Here is a 24,235-nt window from a genome sequence, read left to right as displayed (position 1 = left end):
ATTGTTCACCCAAAAATGATTTACTTACTGAGGTGTTTATCTAATGCCGTATGACTGTTTCAGACCACAAAAATATCTCACGCTAATCAATTCAAATAGCAGTGAAAAGTGACCAGCTTCAAGCTTTAACAAAAACAGTGTTATGAGGCTGCTGAAAAACAAACCAAAGTATAATTTATTATTTAAGCAAAAATCATTGGCCGTTGGTCTTCTAAAAGACTTTCACTTCACTGCTCTTACATACACACTTTTATAAAGTGAAGTGTAAAACAATGTAGAATGCAGTTTTTAGAAAATAACAGCTCAATTCTGATTGAGTAATATGGCATGAAAGCGCATTAGCACCCCATTTTACATCTGTGATGACATATTTCAGAGTGAATCAGGGATATTCAACAAGATTTGTCTATTTATTCATTATTACATGTTCAAAAAAGTAAATAAATACGGTCAACTTAGACCCGATATTGATATTCTAAACCACATTAAGTTCATGCTTTTTTGCCTCATGCCTGTTGGTTCACTACTGTTGAAAGATTTGAGGTAGTGTAGGTGGATGTAAGCCTAGCTGTCATTTGCCATCTCCAACAGTAGCTGTATCTCGTTCTGGAGGTCAGAGGGCACGTGCAGGAGCCTCATACCCAGCGGTGGTTGAGGTTGAGCTAGAGAAGCCGAGGGGATCTGATGCTCCTCATAATGGTCTCTCTTCAGGCTAGCATTCTCTGCTTTCAGTTTCTCGTGCTCCTCCAGCAACCGCTTGTTCTCCGTGAGCAGGACAGCCATGAGCTTCCACAGGTCAGCGATGGCAGTGCTCTGCTCTTCCAGCCGAGTCTTGTCATCTTTGGCAGCCTTCCAGCCGAGCGGGGGACTTTGGAGGGCTGTTTGACTAGGACACTGTGTTATCGGGGGTGAGCTGTGTTTTGAAGGACTGACCAGGGGCTTTCCTTTGAGTTTTGCCTGTTTGCGGCTCATCTTGATCAGTCGCTTCTGTTGGAGATGCCTGTCTCTCTGGAGCTCTAAAGACAGCTGTACCTTGATATATATCAAAATATAGTTAAAATGACTGTACTTTTACAACAATGTCTACACTCTGAAATTAGAAAAGGTACATAAGTGTAGAAATTAGTATATAATGTAAAGAAACGTTCATTGTAGCTTAAAAAGTCCATGGGAGATCTTTTAAATGCGTTTTTGTATAATACAAATTCATTGTTTCCACTGAAGCAGGAAGGCAGGGGCAGTTTCCTCCTATTCTCTTGATCGTCTCCATTATTGCTTTAAAATAAAGCATTCAGATGGGTCCAATTCGTTTTCTTTCCGTGCTGACTCACTCATATGATCTGCTCTGTGCTATCGTGTCTCTGGTCCAGAGCAGGCTGTGTGCACGCTACGGCGGTTTATGTGAAACTAGATCACATTCAGCCCAATGGAAAGCATATTTTCACTGTCTGAACCGTTCCCAATCCCCTATATAGTGCACTATGTGCCATTCAACATGTAGAAAATAGTAAAGATTCTTCAGATTCTAGAGAACATTTGATTAGACAGAAAATCTGACAAAAAAATGAAGTGCAGAGTGATGTCATCAAAATCATTGATCCATATTGGTGAGAGACTGTAAGTTTTGAACGCTTATATCTTCTAAATGTGAATTTTGTCTTTGTTTTGCAGCACACTACGTTTATAGATAATACTAAGGCAAACATATTCATACAAAAGCCAAAAAACTTCACGAGGACTTTAAAGATGACATTTCTAACCACTGATTTTACGTTTTTTGGGAACTTGCATTAAAATCGCTGGAGGGAAATCTGCAAGAACTGTGAATAAAATTATTATTATTTTTATCCGATAAGAAATACATATACAAATTTATACAATAAAAAACTCACGTGATCATGTGACACTGAAGACTGGAATAATGATGTTGAGATTTCGTAAAATAAATTATATATTCCCTTTGGGTCCGTCTTTAAGTTGCACATAATTTTTACAAAAGAAAAGTTTGTGATTTGTGTGTGTGTGTGTGTTGTGTTGTGTGTGTTTGTGTGTGTGTGTGTGTGCGTGTGTGTGTAACTATTACAAATCCCCTTAATCTTTAAAAAAATATATTTTTGTATTTGAATATTATAAAATACATTTTAAGGAGTGTGTGTGTGTGTGTGTGTGTGGGGGGGGTGTCTAATGCTATTTCATGCATTCTGACTTATTACACTGTTAAAGAGTTGATTCACATACCAAACATGACCAAAGTTTTCAAAAAATTAATTGGACATATGATGGAGTATTTCTGTGCCAAATACACTCCTTCAGAATTTGAAAATGTTTTGGAAAGTTTTTTTGAATTATGGCTCTGTATGAGGTAATAAGGGGAGGAACTGCTTGTATGGGCACTTCTCCTGGATGAGCGCGTGCACACATCAACCAGAGCAAGAGCGTGCCCATCAACAATTTTCATTTGGGTTGCAGAAGTGTTTGTGTGTGTGTGTGTGTGTGTGTGTGTGTGTGTGTGTGTGTGTGTGTGTGTGTGTGTGTGTGTGTGTGTGTGTGTGTGTGTGTGTGCGCTCGTGACTCTTTAGCTCCGCACGCCTGCACAAGCTCGGCTCTTTTCGGAAAGAATCGGTACAGGCTAGCATATCTGTCTTTTATAAATATGATAAAACTAAAGACTCTTCAGAGATATGAAGGTCGGATGCAGTACTATTCTATAGTTTGTGTTATGCACCCTTTAAAATCTGAAAAACTGTAAAATTAACTGTAAAAGACACTTAACATGCAGGTCTACGCTTCCCAAAGGCAGACAGTTGGAATGGAGTCACACCTGCCTCATAAACATGCCGTCGTACCTGTTCACTCTGTGTCATTGATAAGGCTTCTTTCAACAGCTCTGAGCAGAGAGAGACAAAGACACATTCATTTATTCTTTCATTATCTTCCTGTCTTCATTTGTGGATTGTCAAAAGGGACTTCTTTACTTTACCTGCTGCTTCACTATGGCATAAAATCGCCTCTTCATATTTTTCCTTTGCCACAAACTGATCTGCCTTTCGGCCGTAATGATGGGCCTGTAGTAAAGACAATTGCCATGTTTTCTGGGAAAAGAGGGTTACAGGATTTAAATAATTATGTCCCACTTTATATAAGGTGTCTCTAACTACTATGTATTTACTTAAAAAATGTTTGGTAAAATGTACTTATGGTGTTCATGTTGTATTGTAAAACACTTTTGACACTATTGAGGTGGGTACGGACAGGTTTGGAGGAATGGATAGGTTTAAGGGTGGGTTAAGATGTGAAGGATGGTCAGTAGTGTAATTATTACTGCTGCAATTACCTGCAGAATAAAAAAAAAAGGTTAAACTTTTTTTTTTTAGGTGTCTTTTAGGTGTTTTAGGTGTCTAATTATACTCTTAAGTACACTAAAAATATTCATAAAAATAGGGCACAATGTACTGTATTAATACATTTTTATTATTAATACTGTAGTATTTTCATTAGTACTTTCATTATTCAATTCAATTGACTGATTGTTAGGCTGCATTAACTAGGTCAGCCGGAACCGGGAACACTTCCCATAACACCTGATGTACTCGTTACATCATAAAAAGAGTGGCATCTACGCTAATGTTGTCTCTCTGTTTATCCCGAGGTTTATCCCGGATCTGGGCCCTGTCCGGATCGGATGGTGGACCTGCCTGGACATGACCAGCTCATCCTGGAGTGTCTGCTGAGCCGTGTCAATTGGTGTCTTCCTCTGAATTTGCCTCACTGGCACGACATGCTCAAAACCCGTCTTCGGCGCAATAATTCCGATCTTTCATGTATTCATACTCTTGTGTAATCGACGCCCCATCCCATCATTTATTTCCAAATAAATCTGTCTCTTCCGTGATACCCTGAAATTTTGAATATTCCAATCTAATATGATTTCTGACCTGTAAGGTTGCCAGAATAATAATCTTACACGGTGTGTTAATAGGCCAGAGGAGAACTGGCACCCCGACTGAGTCTGGTTTCTCCCAAGGTTTATTTTTCTCCATCACGCCCTGATTGAGTTTTGGTTCCTTGCCACTGTCGCCTTTGGCTTGGCTTGCTCAGTTGGGGACACTAAAAATATGATTAAAGTTATTCAACTTATTATACAAATAAAATGTATGAATTAGGTCTTATTTAATTCTATAAACTTAAATACTGATCTGCCAACATTGTTGCTATATGATAAAATAAAATAAGCTGATAACATCACTGTTTTCCCCAGTACGACTGTACAGCTAATTTTGTCGCAATATTATCCTGTTTGACACTGTGAAGCTGCTTTGACACAATCGTGATTGTAAAAGCGCTATATAAATAAAGTTGATTGATTGATATTTATTAATACTGTATTAATATATACATTTTTTAGAATATTTCGAATTTTGAACTTGAAATTGATTGGGTCAATGGATTTCGATGTCCGTAAAGTTACTGGATAATGTCCAGGTAAAAAGCTGCCAGTACCTTTTCTGTTATTTTACGAATAACAGTAAAAGTAAAAGTAAAAGTACAATTGTACTGAGTAATACTATGTACTTACTATAGGGTTAGGATTAGGGTTTGATTTAGGGTTAGTTGCATGTAATTATGCATAATTTATAGTTATACATGTAACAATGACACTGTAAAATAAAGTGTTACCAAGAAAAATATATAAAAACATGCATGTACACAAGTGCATTGTATCAAATGACTAACTTACTCTCAGGTTGTGTTCGGGTCATTTTGACCCGAAAAGGATGTTTATTTTCCTGAAAATGCTAGTTTATGTTATCACATTGATCTAAAACGGACTGACTTACTCACTCAGGGTGAAAAAAAGAAATTGGGACAAAAAGAAATTAGGAATTTTTGTAATTTATTATAAACGTTATATATTGTAGTTAAAGAAATTTAATGGTCCAATAAATATTTGATGCTTGAGTCTTAAAACCCTGACTACTACACTACTGGTCAAAAGTTTGGAAACATTAAGATTTTTAATTTTCTTGATAGTAGTGTCTTAAACTCACCAACGGCTGCATAAAAAATACAGTGAAAAACAGTCTTCTGTTGTCATATTTTAAAATATATTTTATTCTTGTGATGCAAAGCTTAATTTTCTTTTGTGTCGCATAATCTTACAGAAATCATTTTAATAGGTTGATCTGCCGCTAAAGAAACTTTTTATTTTATTATTATTATTATTATTATTATTATTATTATTATTATTATTATTATTATCAGTTGTGCTGCTTAATTTTTTTATATGGATTCTTTGATGAATAAAAAGTTCCAAAGCATTTGTTATAAAAAGTTATAAACTTTTTGGCAATGTTAATTCATTTCATAAATGTCTTTATTCTTTGTTTATCAATTCATTGTACCTTTGCTAATAAGTATTTATTTCCTCCTTTAAAAATAAATAAATAAATAAATAAATAAATAAATAAATAAATAAATAAATAAATAAATAAATAAATAAATGCAATGTCACAGTATTGGTGTTTTTACTGTATTTTCTATTAAATAAATGCAGTCTTGGTGAGATTACTAAGTTACATTCAAAACCATTAAAAAATGCTTCCAAACTTTTGACCAGTGCTGTAAATGTAATTCAAACAATACTAGTGTTAGTATACATTTCATAACTTTTAAAAGAAAATGCTGCAAGCCAGTTATGATTTTGGAGATATTGAACAATCGTCACAATATTAATTATCTTTTGAATTGTATTTATTTATTTACCAAGGCGACTTATTTACTAGGCCTAAATAAGATAACGACATAAGAGTCTTACAAATGAACACTTGTTAATCACATTCAAGGCTTAAAGTGGGACATATGTTGCCTATTTAAAACTGTAAACAGGTAAAAAACGTTTTTTTATTATTATTATTTTTTAATCTTTATTAACTCCAGTAACCACAATTTGTCAGAACATTTTGTAGTTAGCCTATACAGTGATAAAGTTCACTTACACGATTTAGAGGGCTGTCCATTACTTCCATTTCTACTTCATTGCCTAGTTTTCCAGATTTCGCAATGTTTAATTCCTTAATTTCACTCCGAGAACTCGGGACAAAAACAGTAGCGGTGACTGGAACACTGACCTTGCGCAACTTCACGAGCGTCTGTTTGTAAGTGACGTGAGTGAGAACGGAAGCCGGACTGCACAGCGTGTGACGCCATCTCCTGGACAACAGCGGCACATCACTCACTCATCTCCCTTCATGATAAGAAAATAGCATTGCGTGTGTAAATATTGATGAATGCTTGGTTTTTAGATGAGCAGCGGTGCATTACGAGGCTTTGCGTCACATGTAGGCTATAAATGGATCTTTGTCAGGGTATAGTTAACTAGAAAAATAACACAGATAGCTTATTACTGTAGCCTACACAATCACGTTATTTGATTAAGCCAGGATTAGGCCTTAGTTCAATTAGACTAGGGCATTTAAGTAGCTTTTATAAACGTGCCTTAGAAAAAAATACTGACGCAAGGTAGGTCTTGAGACAAAAGAATGGCCCTGGTATATTTTAAAGGGTTAGTTCACCCAACAATTGAAATTCTTTTAAAATTTATGATGCGACGAATACTTTTTAAACGCAAAAATAAACAAAGATAACGACTTTATTCAAAAGTTTAATTGTAGCCTGTGCCAGTCAGTACAGTGCAGGTCCTGCCATCACACGCATGCGTCGTGAACAGCGTGGAAAACATGCTGTTTTGTTTGTTTTACTTAATACAAGTATTCTCGTCGCTTCAGGTTGAACCACTGGAGTCGTGGACTATTTCAAACAATGTTTTTAGTCTCTTTCTGGAACTTGAAAGTGTCAATTAAACTGCTGTTTATGGAGGGATCAGAGAGCCATCGGATTTCATCAAAAATATCTTCATTTGTGTTCCGAAGATGAACGAAGGTCTTACACGACATGAGGGTGAGTAATTAATGACGGAATTTTCGTTTTTGGGTGAACTAACCCTTTAAACCTTGTCTATGAAAACGGGTTACTCTCTTTTGTGCTATGCAAAAAGGTAAAATAGCCTACTTTATTTCTTACAGGGAGAAGAGGTAAAGAAGGTGCAGGATTTTAAGTACTTAGGGTCAGCAGTCCAGAGCAATGGGGAGAGTGGAAAAGAGGTGAAGAAGCGTGTGCAGGCAGGTTGGAATGGGTGGAGAAAAGTGTCAGGTCTGTTGTGTGATAAAAGAGTACCAGCAAGAATGAAAGGAAAGGTGTACAGGACATTAGTGAGACCAGCGATGCTGTATGGTTTGGAGACGGTTGCACTGAGGAAGAGACAGGAGGAAGAGCTAAAGGTAGCAGAGCTGAAGATGTTGAGGTTCTCTTTGGGAGTGATGAGGATGGATAGGATCAGGAATGAGTACATCAGAGGGACAGCACATGTGAGATGTTTTGGAGACAAAGTTAGAGGCCAGGTTGAGATGGTTTGGACATGTTCAGAGAAGGTAGAGTGAATATATTGGTAAAAGAAGGTGAGTTTAGAGCTGCCAGGCAGGAGTTTGAGAGGAAGACCAAAGAGGAGGTTTATGGATGTAGTGAAGGAGGACATGAAGGTAGTCGGTCTGAGAGAAGAGGATATAGAGAATAGGACTAGATGGAGGCAAATGATTCGCTGTGGCGACCCCTGAAGGAAACAGCCGAAAGGAAAAAAAGATGAATTTATTTCTGCTGATTCTGCTGATAGATGATTCAATTTGCATGTTCTAAATAGTGTATGGTGTATCTTTTCAAGCTCAGTATTTCAAATAGGGTAAAAATGCAGTGATCGGTTGTTTGCAGCTTTTTCTTGGCCCAATTTATTTTGTTTTTTAACTGATCTATTCAGAATGAATTTCAAACATACTGTGACATGGTTAAAGTAATGTAAGGTTTTACGGTTAGAGACAATAATAATAACTTTTAGGATTATTAGGGGTAATATAGTTTATAAATGAAAATGTGAAAATTCAAAAAATGAAAATTATCCCAAGAGTGACCTCTGGCCCTACTCATGATGCATTGCCGAACACGGAAGCAGAGCAAAACAGACATAGATCACACATAGTTAGAAGTCTAAAGCTCAAGTTTTTTGCCCTGTTTGATTGAACCTCGAGAGGTGTCTAGTCTCACCTGAGCTCAAGCTACTCCTACATCATGCTTCAGGTCAGAGGTCAGTCTTCCACCGGAACTCGACTCGCGTACGGCCATTACAGAAGCCAGTGATCATAGTTTATAAAGTTATTATAAGTATGGACATCTTTCTTACAAAAACGCATGGCTTCACTTCAGAAGGCCTTTATTAACCCCCTGGAGCCGTATGGACTACTTTTATGATGGATGGATGCACTTTTTTGCGCTTCTAAGGTACCATTAAATCTTAGGTACCATTCACTCCCATTATAAAGCTTAAAGAGCATGGACATTTTTTTTATATTACATATCTCTAATTGTGTTTGGTTGCAAGAAGAAATTCATACACACCTAGGATGGCTTGAGGATGAGTAAATAATGGGATAATGTTCATTTTTGGGTGATGTTACTACATGCACTTACTATAGTAAAAACAGCAAATAATGCATAATTACAATAAACTAACCCTAAACTAAACCCTAAGCGTAACTCTATAGTAAGTACATGAAGTTAATTACTGAGTACTTATCTGAGTAAGTATGATGTAACTATGTCTTCTTTAAATAAAGGGTAAACCCGTTTTCAGTTTAGTCTCTTTTCCTCTGATATCATTGATTTTGTAATTCAGTGTAACGCGCTCTGATTGGTTGATTTGGCTGTTATTATTGAATATGTAGGCTGGTGTACTCCAGCATGTGCACACTGGGGGTGGATGTTTTGTCTTTGGCTATTCAAAGAATCATTTGTGCAATATCTGCTGGCTGAACCGCTGAAATAAGACATAACATGAGCAATAACATCAAATCAGTTCAAGTCCCTTCATGTTATAACGCTTAAATACGCAGCACCTTCACACAGATGAAGCACATAAACACCGAGTCATGGAAAATGAGAGTGATACTAGTATTTCAGCAGCCCATGTTGATTTTTCATCTAATGATCCGCTCCCCATCCTCTCCCTGCTGCTGCTTTCTGTCTTTGTTTCTTGGTGATGACATGGGCAATACCATCAAACTATAGGGGCTTGGTCATCCATCTTCCTGCTCTCTCCTCCTACGCACGGGGAATTTTGCGTGATGGGGGTTCACTGATCCCTGTGAAAAAAAACTGGAGCTTCTTATCCAGGAATACTTGGCTTGGGTTATTATTGCATGCTATGGATCTGCTAGAAGTTCTTGAAATTACTCATCAGTTCGTCAGATATAACTGTAAAATTGCATTTAATAAATACTTATATTAATAATAAAATATTTCAAAAGTTATTGGAAATATATGTTTAAGTTAACTAAAGTAAAAATAAATGAAATAGGCTATAAATAGAATTTATATATATATATATTTTTTTTTTAAGAACTATAAATAAACACTACAATAGTAGCCTATAAAATACTAAAATAACACTGATACACATACATTCATATTTATATATATATATATATATATATATATATATATATATATATATATATATATATATATATATATATATATATATATATATATATATTTGCTTTATTATTATTATTTTGTGTCTTTATTTCTGTATTTTTATCTTTAACCAAACTAAGTCCTCGAGATCTTAGGCCAAGTTATAATATTTTAAACAAACATGTTCTAACTTCCTGAATAATCACAATTGACACTTCTTTCTTAATTAAACATTTAAATACTAATATAAATTTGAACTAAAGTATTTCACTGTTACATATTATACATAACATAAATATATATATACAGTAGGCCTATATACAGAGCAGCACACCCAGTATAAACAACTATGATTCTGGTATAGTTTAACGTGAGATATAATGAAACATGCTGCTTCGTTTCCTAATTGTTAATTACAGGCTCTGGCTGTGGATTGAACAGTCATTTAGTTGCTGTATCATCTGGAGCTCTGTGGGCACGCGCGTGCGCGATTCATTGTGCTTCTGCTGGACGGCGATTCTGAAACATCAGCCAGAAGCTTAATGACCACAGCCCTGCAGTGAAGCTATTTGTGTAATGATCTGCCTTGGCAATGTTATACCTAAATAAATGGCACTTCCCATCAAATAGCTTGATAACTGACAATGAGCTTCCATTCATAAAAATAGAGGTATGTACTAAGTAGCCTAAATAGATATAATAATAATAATAATACATTTTATTTGTATTGCACTTTACATGTGAAACAAATGTCAAAGTGCTACAGTTAAGATAATTTAAAAATGGGAAAATACAAATAGATTTAATAGCTAAAAGACATAAGCTCTCCCAAAAAGAAACATTTTAAGTCCTTTTTTAAAGTCTCAAGAGCTTGAGGTGCCCTCAGATGGTTGGTAGGGCATTCCTACTTATGGGAATAACTTCCTATTCAATTTTGAATTAGAACAATTGGGAATTTTTTTGTTTTTCTTTTCAATGATCAATTCTTAATGTAATCATCCCAAGACTATTTAAGAGTTTTTATATATTTATTTATATATAGAAATGCTTTTTTAAAGGCTACTTATGGATGAGAGAAAGCACAATATGTCGGAATAAGTCCACCTATTAAATAAAAGAGCCAATCGCTGACTGATAAAGTCATTGGTCACTGCAGCAGCCGTTAGATATGCCAATTTTGTTCTCCACATGTGCCTTTTGCTTGTCTAGCATTAAAAAAAGCCTTTGTAATGCTATCTGAGCATAAGAAACAACATTTATGAAATAGTTCATGTCAGAGTTTGTTACTGATTTAAAATATGTGATTTAATGGTGAGTTTGGCTAGCAGGTTTTTAGATTTAAAGATTCCCCCATAAAAGAAGATAGGACTGCATCCGAAATCGCTTCCTTTCTTGAGTAAGTACTTATTTTGAATATTGTGAGTAATTACTGACAGATAAAAAAGTATGTCATATGCAATCTGGATTAACTACATTTGCGACACTCTCATTGATTATCATGTTACCAACATCAGTTGCGTCTGTAATTCAAAACTCCTCTCCCGTGGCCTCATGGGAAAGTATGCACACTTCACAATCTTGCCGGAAGTAGTCGGTCATCCGGGTTATTTTTGTGAATTCTGACATACTTTTTGTCATACCCTGGACCACAAAACCAACAAGGGTACATTTTTGGAAATTAGGATTTATATGTTATCTTAAAAAAATAAGCTTTCCATTACTGTATATGTAGCAGAATATTTGGCAGAGATACAACTATGAGAAAATCACTTTTAGAGTTCCCCAAATGAAGTCCTTAGCCATGCATATTAATACTAAGAATATATATTTTTATTTACGGTAGGAAATTAACAACATATCTTCATGGGAAACTATCTTTACGCAATATTCTACAGAATTTTGCCGTAAAAGAAAAAACGATAATTTTGACCAATACAATGTATTGTTGGCTATTGCTACAAATATACCTGTGCAACTTATGACTGGTTTTGTGCTCATGGGTCACATATACATTTTTTCCTACTATATAGTAGGGAAGTATTCAAAATCGCATGCTCTCTTCAGTAGGTACTTATGAAGGTACTTATTTTGAATAAGTAATTACTTCACAACAGCAAATAAAAAATAAAATTAAAAAAGAGTTCTAAATAGGATGAATGTTGGTATGTAATCCAGACAAACTACATCCGCCCTGTTGTTAATAACATCACCTACCAGCGTAAAAACCTACCTGCTTTAAAATACTACGTATATGGACATCTCTCTGTTGGCGTACAGTATATATAGGGAATTATGCGTTTTTGGATTCAACCTTGGTCTTGGATATCCGAAATAGCTACCCAGAGGCATTGCAAATATGACCGCCAAGTGAAAAACTTTCTATGAAAGAGACTTTGGTTAGACAGAGGTCTGCAGAGCTCTCCATCAGGTGTTTGATTGAGGTGGCCAGTGTTGGGGAAAGTTACTTTTAAATTAAGTAGTTCAGTTACTTAGTTACTTTTTATAGAAAGTAATGTGTTACATTACTTTTGCGTTACTTTTTCTCCTCTGGGCTGGGCTGTTTGTTTTCACACAACAAAATACAAAAGTTCTACTTTTGGCAAATGTAAAGGCTCTTTCACACCAAAAGTAAAATGAATAAGCCTCAAGCTGAAGTCAGTCCATAAACGAGAAAACAAAGGAACTTGCTTTACTTATTTGATCAGATATTTTGTTGTAAATTTAAAACTAATATGGGTAACACTTTTTTAGTGTCAGTTACACGTTACTAGTAATTAAATGTGCATTGTTCTATGCAACTAACCCTATAGTAAGTAAGTATAGTTAATTATTATTATTACTGAAATGTATAATTACACTGTAATGGTCATAAAGTGTAACCCTAATCTGTTACTTTAAAAGTAATCCGATTACATGACGTTACTTGTAATGTTTTACCCCAGACACTGGGACGCTACACTCTAAAAACTGCTGGGTTAAAACAACCCAAGTTTGGTTGAAAATGGACAAACCCTGAAATTGGGTTGTTTGAATGGATTCAAACAACTCAATTTCTGGGTTTGTCCATTTTAAACCCAACTTGGGTTGTTTTTAACCCAGCAGTTTTTAGAGTGTACGTATTATTACTTCAGAAGTCTTAAAAAATGACCAAAACTGAAATGTAAAACAATGTTGCTGTTATCCAGTTTGGACCCCGATCACTATAAGGTCAGCTGTTTGGGAAGCCACGCCTTTAGAGTAACACGCTTAAACCACAACCCTCACACCAACTCGAAGAGACGCTCTGTGGGCCTTCCCAAATCTCACTCATTACCATACCGGCTTCGGTTGTGAGGGTGTTTGGAAGTGGGAACAAGTGCATTGTCTAGGGTTTCTGAATGAATAGAAAAGCATATGAACCTCCACTTAGAGATGTAGCGGACTATATCTGATCAGTGTTGGTAGTGTGTAAAGCCGTGAAGGACCTGGACAAGAGAAGAGCTCTACGTTGATATTTCTGGCCATCAAAATCAGACACATCTTACGCAGAATGCAGCCGTCAAGAATGGTAAGTGTAACATTCACAATTGCAGGGTTTTGGAGGAATGTATGAGTAAAAACAGTTGAAAAATAACAGGAAATAAAGGTTTAGTTTTCATCACATTTAAAAAAAGATATACTGTTCAAAAGTTTAGGGGTCAGTAAGATTTATTTTTAGAAATTAATACTTTTATTTAGTAAGAATGCATTAAATTGTTCAAAAGTGAAGGCAAAGACTTTAGGGTTTATTTATTACAAAAGAATTTGATTTTAAATAACATTTTGATCTTTCAATTCATCAAAGAATACTGAAAGAATATATCATGGTTTCCACGAAATATATTAAGTAGCACAACCATTTTCAACATTAATAATGATAAGAAACATTTCTTGAGCACCAAATTAAAATGATTTCCGAAGGATGATTCAGCTTTGCTATCAAATTAATAAATGACATGTTAAAATGGAAAAATTGTATTTTAGATTGAAATAATTTTCCAACCCCACACTTGTTAAATTAATACTGTGATTTTTTTTTCGTCCCTAAACTTGTTCATAAACTTAAAGTTAATTTCAAATTTTAAAACGTATACCTCTATATTACTACTTCTATATTGATATATATCTATCTATCTATCTATCTATCTATCTATCTATATATATATATATATATACACACACACACACACAGATATATATATATATATATATATATATATATATATATATATATATATATATATATATATATATATATATATATATATATATATATAATTTAGTCATTGCATTACATTTAATTGCAAAAATAAGTGGCACAGTGTCTGTTTTTTTGTGAATAAAACAACTAATGTAAATGAGCAGTTATCGCAACTTGATGAATGAATTTCTTTGACTAAATTAAATGAGTACAAAGATTCAGATGGAAGTGTGTACAGGCCTAAAGGGGTGATTTATCAAAAAACTGCATTTAACTGAGGCGTGTTGTGCTATAAAAAAAGAATAATGAGTTTTGGAGAAATCACAGAGTGACGTTTGATTAATCGTCGTGTGCAGGGGTCAGCAAACCCCCACGCAACACCAAAGCCAACGCAAACAAAATGGGCTGTGAACCCATCCCAACATGGCGCTGCGTGGGCGAGCAAGGCATAGAGGGCATAAGAGGGGCACAAAGGGAGGGGGTACCAAACAACCCGCCCAAATTATCTGCCATCTGCTATGAAAAATGTACAAATATTTTGTATTATAATGATAAATTGTCTATTACCTGTTATTTTCAATATTTTCATTATCATTTTTGATCAGATTTCTGCTATAACTGGTTGTCTTGTGAGTTATATAAGTATTCTGTTTTCCACAGCTGCAATTAACTTTTCCTGGTGAATAGCAGCACTGACACAATAGCAAGAAATTTTTGTGTCTGTAGGCGTAAGACAAAGGAAGCAAACATTTGTGCCGCGGCCCCCAACAATTTTGAGAATGAATAGATGTTTGGCTTTTGTGAGAAACATGCTATTCATTTAACAAGACACCTGAACTCACAGATCACAACAACAGACGGATCTGTCCAACACTTCACTGATATAGCCAAATGAAATGTTGAAGTAGAAGGCAATGGATTAAGAACATGTTTTTGCAGACGCCTGATGATCTGAATGACAGCAGACTTCTGTTAAAAATCACTCAGACTCACTGCTGGAGGATGCTGCAGATCTGATCGCTGTCGCTATCAAAGCACCATCAGAGATGACAGGAAGGGAAGTGTGTGTGTTTAATACCGAGGACCTTAATTCTCATTAATGAGACATCATTACACACAACCGCCCACATCGTATGAAAGTCAAGGCTTTAGTAGTGTGCTGCTCCAATTCTGGGTATCAAAACTCTGTTTGTCAGGGTTCTCTACTCAACTCCAAAAAACTCTTTATGCCAAAAAGGTTCTAAATAAATACAATGAACCATTTGGAACAAAATTTTACTGAAATAAACAAACACACATTCATGCCAAAAGTTCTGGAGGTTAAAAATGAAATTCATTAAATAAAAAATAAATAGAACAACTAAAACTAAAAATTTAAATTAAATAAATCATTAAAAAATGAACCTTTTGTCACAAAAATGTCCTAGGTCTAGCTAGACAGACAGAAACATAAATAAATAAAAAATACAGTGATCCGTTTGGCAGAAATGTTCCTGAGATAAACAACAAGCACATAAAATGTACCTAAACATTTGAATTAAACAAACAAACAAACAAACAGGAGGGGGCATAAAAATGCACCTAAAATTGTATTTGTTTAAACAAATAAATAAGAAACGTAACCTTTTGTCACAAAAAGTTCCTAGATAGATAGACAGACAGACAGACAGAGAGAGAGAGAGAGAGAGAGAGAGAGAGAGAGAGAGAGAGAGAGAGAGAGAGAGAGAGAGAGAGAGAGAGAGAGAGAGAGAGAGACTGTGTATGTGTATGTCATGATTCCATGTTTGAAAGCTTGGTTTTTGCCATAGACGAATAAAAATGATTATGGCTTAATCTTTTCATATTGCATCTGACTGCGGTCCGTTAAATAAGATCTTGAGAGCAGGGTTTGCTCTAACTGTAATGTGTGAAACTGATGCACAGAAGCTCAGTCAGCGTGCAGAGCCTGTGCATGTGGGCGCGTGTGAATGGGAACAGAGAGAAGGGAGGCAGGCTGGGGGTGTCAGTACAGAAGCAGATGCAGATCTATTCACAGAGGCTTCACTTGCGCTAGGACTCCATGGAGAAGGGGCTGTTCCATAGTGTGGGTGGCGATGAATTAGGCCTCAGTCGCACATACAGCAAGCACTCTGTTGCTCATGCTGCCACGGATGAAAATAGAACATGGTGGCAGAAAAACAAAAAGTGACGAGAGGGATGATGAAGAGCTGAGGACGGCCTTGCGTGTGTCAGTCAAATTAAAGGAGAACATACCAGAATGAGATCTTACAATCACTGTAAAAATAAAAATAAATAGCTTTTTAAATTTTCAAGTAGCCTACAATCAACAATCAAGTTGAAATTGCTTAACTTTAATGAGTTAAAGCAATGTAAAAAATGTTTAATAACTTAATGATCATATATGTTTTACAGTTTAGGGTTTTATAAATATAGGTATAACTGCCATTTGGAGACCAATTTAAAAATAATAGTGCTTGAAATTTAGCTTTTTTTAATTCTTCAAAACGCTGTAAAAGAAAAAAAAAGTTAAATATTAAAATGATTGGCAACTAAAGTATGCCTTAAGTCTATTTTTCACTATAATAATTGTTTAATCACAATAGTCCTGTCTTGTTAGAGAGGAAAACCCGTTCTGTATATTAATAAATATGTTTCCTTAACACTCTAGAAACTAGAATAACTTTCCAACATATTCAAATATCACTTTCCTGAATTTAGTTTTATTGCGGTTCCGCTGTGGGACGTAAGCTCGGCACAGCTCGTTATTTTCCGTGTCGAGTTTCCCGGATGCGTCCAATCCATATTAGGTAAAAAGGGGCGTGTTTGAGATTACCGGATAATATCCATTTATGGGATGCTACCATAACCGGAATTCCTGATAATAACATACACCAAAAGTTCACAACATCGAATTGTTCACACAGCCCCCACAAATATATTTAAATATAGCTAACAGCACATTTCACTCAATTAAAAATAATAATAATAATAGTAATATCAGATTCAGAGATCAGTCAAAAAAAAAGAGGTCGTGTCGTCACATGGCCAAAAGAAGGAAAAAAGAAAAAGAAAGAAGAAGCCCAACCCGTTGTCCTGTCCTTGTATGGTCAATGACGTCACTGGGCATTGACAGGCTCTCCATAAATGCTTTCTACGACATAAAGTTTCACTTATTGCTGCGGCATGTAGGCTACGAGGCGCGCGCGTTTATGATGACAACACTTAAGTGAGCACGTTTATAACACATCAACTAGATCATAAAAGCTCTAAGTTCAACTTAATAAAATTCAACCTGCTTTTAAACAACATCGTGGATCAAAATGACAGCAACAGCCAGCACCAGGGATAAAATTAACGCGTCGCTAAATGATTTAATGCGCTGTCTGCCATCGCACGTCTACTCTCTGGATGATATTCCCTCATCAATGCCGACGGGGTTCCCTGATGTGTGTTCTGACCAGTTCAGTGAGGCGTCGGGAGGTAAGACAGAGGGATGCTTCAATATTAAAAATCAATTGCCACAAGGGCTGCTGCTCAGTAATATGAGTCAAAAATTCGTGTTTGATCTAGCAATGCTTTGGAAGTAAATTTCAAACTCCTTGTTCAAAACTTAGGCTATGGTTATTATTTTAGGAATAGCTGTAGACAAATGAACAACACGCAAGGCAAAATATGAAAGTTGAACTATCATTGTCGCTCATGCAGTTTTACTTCGTTTTTGTTTTTCGTATAGGGCTATAATTTATTACTAAAATGTATGTAAAACAACAGCTCGATCTTGCATGTAGCCTACCTGTTGCTTTTATGAATTGCTTGTGTTTCATTTGTACTGCTTATATTGCGGCGAAAAGCCATAAAAATCTGTTTTAGGAGGTATACGGAAATGTTTAATAACCTTAAGGCTAAATATGGGCATTGACTCAAAAATTCAGAAACTCAAAAACTTTGGAGAAAAAAGTAATCTATATATAAATATATTAGTAGGCTATGTGTGTATATAGGCTATATATATATAGCCTATATATATATATATATATATATATATATATATATATATATATATAGCCTATATATATATATATATATATATATATATATATATATATATATATATATATATATATATATATATATAGCCTATACACACACATAGCCTACATATAGGCTATTATAAACTAAGTATAAAAGTTAAAGAAAACCTATTATTATTGTAGTAGGCCTAGCCTATATTTTACTTAAAGTATTCTTTAAAGTGTAGGCTAAAATGGGTTGTTATAAGTATATATAAGTAAATTAATTAACAGTCTACTTTAGTCCACTTTTAGTAGGTATTACAACTATGTTTAGCATATTTAACTGCGATCTGTCCAATCAGAATAAAGAGATAACAGCATATATTTTGCCACCTTGCATGCAGCAGTCTTTTGAAAACAAATAGCTTGAATATTGTTTTAGTTGATTCACTTTGTGGAAACGGGATTTGCTGGAAATATAGGCTTCATGTTTCACCTGTAACGCAATAAGAAGGAATTGCTCAATAGAAACGTTTTGCTTTTACTCCTACAGGTTGCTTGAGCTCCGACAGCTTCGGCGTGGAAAAGCGTGGCCTTGATCTGACAGACCCGAGCAGGTTTTCTCCACACAGTGGCCCTTTCTCCTACACAGGGAGAATTTCCATCGAGGCGCAAGGAAGTTGGAATCAAGAGGGAATAATTAACTTTGTTAGTGCAGGAGTGCAAGATAGGCCACCTTCCTCTGGATCATTCTCCACGGGCTCTCCCGCATCTCACACTCCAGACTGCTCCAAAATAGGCCAAACTCTTCCCAACATGGAGCATATATACACAGGCCCGCCCCCCTACACCTGTAATGCCGATGGATACCAGGACCCCTCGGTCTACCTATCGACCACTACGTGCCCCATAACATACGCCACTCCGTCATACTCAGCCCCCAAGTCAACCATAGACGGTGCGCTTTTCTCCATCATTCCCGACTATGGAGGTTTCTATCAAACCAGCAACAGCCAAAGGGACAACATGACAGCATTCCAGGACATTAAGCCATTTTCGTGCTCTTTGGAGTCTATTAGAGTACCACCACCCCTGACTCCCTTGAACACCATAAGAAATTTTACTCTGGCGTGTCCGGTGGACGGGTCAAGGCCGCCTATAGACGGCACCCATCCGCAAAACGTCCCACTCAGGCCAATACTGCGGCCACGGAAATACCCGAACCGACCGTGTAAGACGCCGGTCCATGAGCGGCCGTATCCCTGTCCGGCTGAGGGATGCGACCGGAGGTTTTCGCGCTCGGATGAGCTTACGCGCCACGTCCGCATCCACACCGGACACAAGCCGTTCCAGTGCCGCATCTGCATGCGCAGCTTCAGCCGGAGCGACCACCTCACGACTCACATCCGCACACACACGGGCGAGAAGCCCTTCTCCTGTGAGTTCTGCGGCAGAAAGTTTGCGAGGAGCGACGAGCGAAGGAGGCACACAAAAATCCACCAGAGACAGAAAGATAAAAAGGGCCATCACAGCTCGAGCGCAGATGCCACAGCGATGTGAACTAACGGTTCAAGAGGGTCTGACTGCTGGGCCAGTCGTTGCCCCAAATAATCCTGGAACTATTGCTCTGTTTGTGTGCGCACAGATAGGCTACACGAAGGCAGCTTATGAATCAAGTGTTGAATGTGATTTGTTGTAGATAGACAATGTCCTTATCGCAGAATATTTAATGTGGTTCAAAATGCAGATGTTCTGAGATATAGTGTTTACAGTGAGTCTTTTTATTGACATTAGTAACTGTTATGTTATGTGTTTTAATAAATTGTAATAAACACAAAGTGTATATTTTCCAGAACAAAGTTTGTCCACTAGAGGTCGCAATTTTGAAAAAATTGAGAGAGGCTATCCTGGGGCCTATTGCACAAAACTACACTGTTAAAAAAAAAAAGAGAGCAAATTTTGACCTTTTGCAGTACAATCGACTTGGATGTTTAAGTTATTTCAACTTAAATTATGTTTAACTGACTTTAAAAAATGAGTTACATCTTGTATAACTAATAAAAAAAGTCTAAAATTTCTTAACTTATTTTGATTAGTTAAAACAATGTAAAAACATGTTGTCATAACTTATTGAACATATACATTTTTACAGTGTAGGATAAGGGATTAAGCCGGGATATATTGGTGATCCTGGCAAAAAATTTCCGCGAATATACAATTATCTTTCCTTATCGTCCTTGGTGTGAGTGTGCCTTCAGGGTACTTTTAGACAGCGGTGTAGGCCTACTAAATTTTGCATACAGATGACAAGATCATAAGATATCCTGGCTTAATCCCTTATCTAGTTTTGTGCAATAGGCCCCAGGTTAGGAAAATATATAAACACTACCGTTCAGTATTAATACTTTTATTCAGTAATCATTAAATTGATCCAAAAAAAGTGACAGTAAAGACATTTATGTTACAAAAGGTTCATAAAAAACATTAAGCTGTTAGAACATTAAAAAGAGCAGCAGGATCATGTGACACTGAAGATGCTATAAATTTAGTTTTGCATCACAAGAATAAATTACATTTTTAAATATATTAAATTATAAAACAGTTCTTTTAATTTATAATATTTCACAATTTTACTGTGTTTTTAATCAAGTAAACACAGCCTTGGCAAGCACAAGACTTCTTTCAAACATGTAAAAAATTATTATACAGCACACATTTTGGAATGGTATAGTGTTGGCTAACATGCTTCTAAAAATATATAATCTAAAATGTATTTAAATAACCAACCAGACCAATTACCATTGAATCTTTTTCAATTTTATTAGCGTGGGAAGACAGATTTTTTTTTTCTTCCATTTTAAAATTATTATTATTATTTGACTAAGTGCTTTATTGTCATAATTACCAGGAGTGTTCAAAATATCATGCAGTAACACGTGAGTTTTGCTGAGCTGTTGTTAAACATTTCTGTGCCAGATTGTGGTCCTGGCAACTTAAGGGGCAGTTGACCCAAAAAAATTAAAATGCTGTCATTTTCTCACCCTCAAGTTGTTCCAAATCTGCATGAATTTCTTTCTTCTGCTGAACACAAAATAAGTTATTTTGAAGAATGTCAGAAAGCAAACAGTAGATAGACCCCATTGATTCCATAGCATGCATTTCCATGTTTCAAAATATCTTTATTTGTGTTCAGCAGAAGAAAGAAATCCATACAGGTGCGGAACAACTTTGAGGGCGAGTAAATAATGACAGCATTTTTTGGTGAACCATCTATCCTTTTAATGCATTAAAACAACATTCAGCAATGGAAACAAGATGAGCAGATTCACGCTCTGTTCAACTATTGTGAAGCCGTTGTTAAACTAAATCTCACATCTGCTGCAAATATTTATTACATGCTAACCAGATCAGTAAAGAACAGTTATTTGGATAAATCTGCACACAAAATAAGGACACAGTCTACATGCAGAAAATAAATTAAGACAGCAGTAGTGGACTGATTGGCACAGGTATTTCAAACATCCCAAGTGACAAACAAAGAAAAAGAACATATAATCTCTTGAATCTACCAAAACCTAGTTTGTATTCAGGTCTTTTTAGAGGGACACTTTAGGCCCTGGGTAAGTTTCGCCACCACACCAGAATTCACTAGGCTGTGGTATTTCCATAAGCCACAGATCACCCTGTTCCTGGGCTTCACTCTTTCTATCCGCAGCCTCTGAATGGGCATGCAAAACTTTATAATAATGGCAGTCTCTCCCTTCGTCCGGGTCATATGGCGGTGCTAGGATGTCAAGGAACGCGGTGGGTCCGTCAACAGCGTCTATCTGGTGGATATTGTCCTTTTGGGGAGATAGCACACACGGGCCGCTCACCTCCGTGTATTCTCCCACCGACCTCAGCACCGAAGGCCGTAAGGAGCTCCTCTGGAAGGGCATCAGCGGAGGGTTGAACTGCACGCCGCTGGCTCCCTCTCTAGAATGATCCAGCCGGTCGAAACAGCTGATTCGTACCCTTCCGTAGATCACTTTCAGCATGCCGTACATTCCCGGGTGATCGTGCAGAGGTATAGAAGCACCCGTTTTTAATAGAAACACCCCCATGCTGAAGGTGTCGGTCTCGTAGATGTGCATGTATGTAACGGGAGGCGCGAGACGCTGTGGCGGCGTCGGCGCGCTCTCGGCGGTTCGGGGTAAGATCTTCAAGTCGGCCGCTCTGACTTCCGCCATGAGGCTTTTCAGCTTGCTCTGGTTCTCCAGAAACACTTTATTGTGTTCTCCGAGAACAGAGGGATTTCTGAATGTCGCAAGTGCCTGTTTGGCGATTTTCTGGACAGTGGAAGTCATATTGTCTCGTGGCATCATAACGCAGGTGTCCAGTGACTTTCAACTTCACGCGAGTTCTCAATAACAACTCCTAATTCAGAGATTACCTTCTTATGAGGCCCGTCAAAACGAACACCATTTGTAAAAGCTTAAGGGCACCTCTAGGAATACCGTTAGGATCAACTCATTCCTGGCCATTACTACTCCATATACAGGCATCCGATTCACACGTACGCGATATCAACACTGATATACGTCACACAGGGAATTATGGGAAACGTAGTTTCTTTCTGTTGTGTAACTGATGCACTACTGCTAAACTAATTATTCTAGAAACGTGCGCTTTAATAGCTGTAAACTTGAATCAAACTGGTCTGTCTCGAACAAAAATAGATTAGTAAAGATTTATACGAACGTTACAAGAGATGTTACACTTAAACCGGTTACTACAACTACCATTACACTTGCACTTCAAAGGGCAATGACACTTCAGTCCTTCACCACCACTCAGAGAAACCCGCACGCTTTGAAATGCCTTGGTAAGTACGGAGCCCCCAAAGGGTCCTTTGCAAACATAAAAATATTCAGAATAGACTTGATTGAGATGTGCGTCACATCGCCTGAAATGTAAGAGCATTTGGGAATATTCACACATAATTTATATACATAAAAACATGATATCAGAGTTTTAAAATTAAACATTTTAAAAGAGAACCATGCATCACGGTTGTTTAAACCAATAAGTTGTGTCTTCAGCAAGTCTCCCATCGTGCTTTTAGGCTTGTTCGACTTGAAGCAGTTCATGCAGGTTTTAAATTTTTGGCTTGTTCGACTTCATGGAGCGAGTGTGATATTTTTATTATTTTAATTAATATTTCAGTGTTCTGTGGCTAATGGTGCCTATATAAATTGAGATTGCGAGCTCCAGTTACTTTATTAATGACTATAGGGCTGTCAGTTTTCTTTTTAATGTTATTAATTACATATGCTTATTAATCACATTAATTGCGATTAATTACTTGTATCAATATTTGCAAACAAACAAATGAAGATAATGTAGTACATTATTTAATTGTGGATGGACAAGTTATTCACACTGACAGCAATTTTAGAGCATCAAAACATTAAAGGGATAGTTCACCCAAAATGTAAACTCTTACTTAACATTGAATAATTTAACAGAAGCTTTTATCTAAAGTAACTTACAAAAGAGGAGTGCAATAGACGTCACTTTGTAGGCCAACCGGCAGTTAGCATCTCACTGGTTTCCTCGAGAAAACCCAATAGGATTTTCCTGTAGGCTTTTGGATTGTCACTAAAAACAAGCTCTGTGATTAAAGCCGCACTTGGCTACTTTTGCTCTCGGGGTCCCCCTACAGTTTGGAAAAAATAATGTCCTCAACTACTGTCGTAAGATCTGTCTTCCTAAAACAGGGGATGCCATCGCGCGTGCATTTGTTGACATGACAGCCCTGATAGCCCTGAACTAGTGATGCGTGGCTCGTCTCATAACCCGCGGACCCCGTATGCCTATTTAATGGTCGCGGGTGCGGGGCGGGTTGTAAAAATATATACAGTGGTGCGGTGCGGGCCAAATAACTTCATAAAAGTGGCGCCGCGGGTCGGTGCAGCACTAACAGTTCCCCTGAACACTGCAGGAGGAGTTCAGAGTTCTTCTGGCGTTGCGTGTGAAATGTCTTCATCCCAGGTAACGTTACAGTCAGTGGCATGTTTCAGCATGTCATATGAATATAATTTCATGGGTTTTATTTTTTTCAAACGCCAAATAATCACGATACATTATATGCATTTATGTGCAGATTGCCAACAAAACAGACATTTAATGCACTTCACTCACCGCCTGCGGTTTCAACTGAGGTAAGAACAAAAACACACTTGCAGAACTCCGTTGCTGCTCTGAAAAAAACAAACTGTTTTCATATTGCTTGGATATTTTGTGAAGCTGAACAAGGTTATAGTTCTCTCACAAACAGAAACACACTTCTTAAGTGACATTGTTGATTTTGTGGTCTAAAAACAAAATGACAGTACTGCCGACGGCTTCTGTAACGCAAATGAAGCTTGATGATGGGCGCGCT

At 36.7% G+C, this 24,235-nt stretch overlaps 4 protein-coding genes across 6 annotated transcripts in view; 2 read left to right on the top strand and 2 right to left on the bottom strand.

Moving 5' to 3' along the window:
• Positions 1 to 152: 152 nt before the first annotated feature.
• nrbf2a (nuclear receptor binding factor 2a) lies at positions 153 to 6,136 on the bottom strand. Of its 3 annotated transcripts, XM_067455017.1 has the most exons (6): positions 5,997 to 6,122; positions 3,965 to 4,107; positions 3,225 to 3,334; positions 2,981 to 3,092; positions 2,847 to 2,887; positions 153 to 1,032 (listed from the first exon to the last, which is right to left on the bottom strand). In XM_067455017.1, exons 2-6 carry the CDS (start codon positions 4,038 to 4,040, stop codon positions 565 to 567), a joined length of 807 nt encoding a protein of 268 aa, XP_067311118.1. In that variant the 5' UTR covers positions 4,041 to 4,107; positions 5,997 to 6,122; the 3' UTR covers positions 153 to 564. The 3 variants fall into 3 exon arrangements, with proteins under 3 accessions (XP_067311118.1, XP_067311119.1, XP_067311120.1); XM_067455018.1 differs by lacking the exons at positions 3,225 to 3,334; positions 3,965 to 4,107 and having other exon boundaries at positions 5,997 to 6,136; XM_067455019.1 differs by lacking the exons at positions 3,225 to 3,334; positions 3,965 to 4,107 and having other exon boundaries at positions 2,981 to 3,065; positions 5,997 to 6,129.
• A 10,677-nt stretch (positions 6,137 to 16,813) lies between these two features.
• Positions 16,814 to 19,649, top strand: egr2a (early growth response 2a). The gene is made up of 2 exons (XM_067455013.1): positions 16,814 to 17,278; positions 18,365 to 19,649. The coding sequence occupies exons 1-2, from the start codon at positions 17,119 to 17,121 to the stop codon at positions 19,369 to 19,371; spliced, it is 1,167 nt and encodes a 388-aa protein (XP_067311114.1). The 5' UTR covers positions 16,814 to 17,118; the 3' UTR covers positions 19,372 to 19,649.
• Positions 19,650 to 20,188: 539 nt separating this feature from the next.
• adob (2-aminoethanethiol (cysteamine) dioxygenase b) lies at positions 20,189 to 22,630 on the bottom strand. Its single transcript, XM_067455020.1, has one exon. It carries the CDS (start codon positions 22,173 to 22,175, stop codon positions 21,408 to 21,410), a length of 768 nt encoding a protein of 255 aa, XP_067311121.1. The 5' UTR covers positions 22,176 to 22,630; the 3' UTR covers positions 20,189 to 21,407.
• Positions 22,631 to 23,555: 925 nt separating this feature from the next.
• rtkn2 (rhotekin 2) overlaps positions 23,556 to 24,235 on the top strand; it is a 35,731-nt gene continuing 35,051 nt past the window's right edge. The window contains exons 1-2 of the mRNA XM_067455010.1: positions 23,556 to 23,844; positions 23,957 to 24,014. The gene's annotated coding sequence lies outside the window, so the exon portion shown is untranslated. The remainder of the gene's footprint in view (positions 23,845 to 23,956; positions 24,015 to 24,235) is intronic.

The sequence above is a fragment of the Pseudorasbora parva genome, chromosome 10, assembly GCF_024679245.1.
Source record: "Pseudorasbora parva isolate DD20220531a chromosome 10, ASM2467924v1, whole genome shotgun sequence".
NCBI lineage: Eukaryota > Metazoa > Chordata > Actinopteri > Cypriniformes > Gobionidae > Pseudorasbora > Pseudorasbora parva.
The sequence above is the reverse complement of the archived record's forward strand: the minus strand, read 5'-3'. Positions and strand labels throughout refer to the sequence as shown.

Coding starts and splice junctions, on each gene's coding strand:
- nrbf2a (XM_067455017.1), bottom strand. CDS start 4,040: ATGGAGAAAAATAAACCTTGGGAGAAACCAGACTCAGTCGGGGTGCCA. Junction 3,093..3,224: donor CCACCTCAATAGTGTCAAAA/GTGTTTTACAAT, acceptor CTCTTTTCCCAG/AAAACATGGCAATTGTCTTT. Junction 1,033..2,846: donor CAATGACACAGAGTGAACAG/GTACGACGGCAT, acceptor ATATATATCAAG/GTACAGCTGTCTTTAGAGCT.
- egr2a (XM_067455013.1), top strand. CDS start 17,119: ATGACAGCAACAGCCAGCACCAGGGATAAAATTAACGCGTCGCTAAAT. Junction 17,279..18,364: donor GTTCAGTGAGGCGTCGGGAG/GTAAGACAGAGG, acceptor TTACTCCTACAG/GTTGCTTGAGCTCCGACAGC.
- adob (XM_067455020.1), bottom strand. CDS start 22,175: ATGATGCCACGAGACAATATGACTTCCACTGTCCAGAAAATCGCCAAA.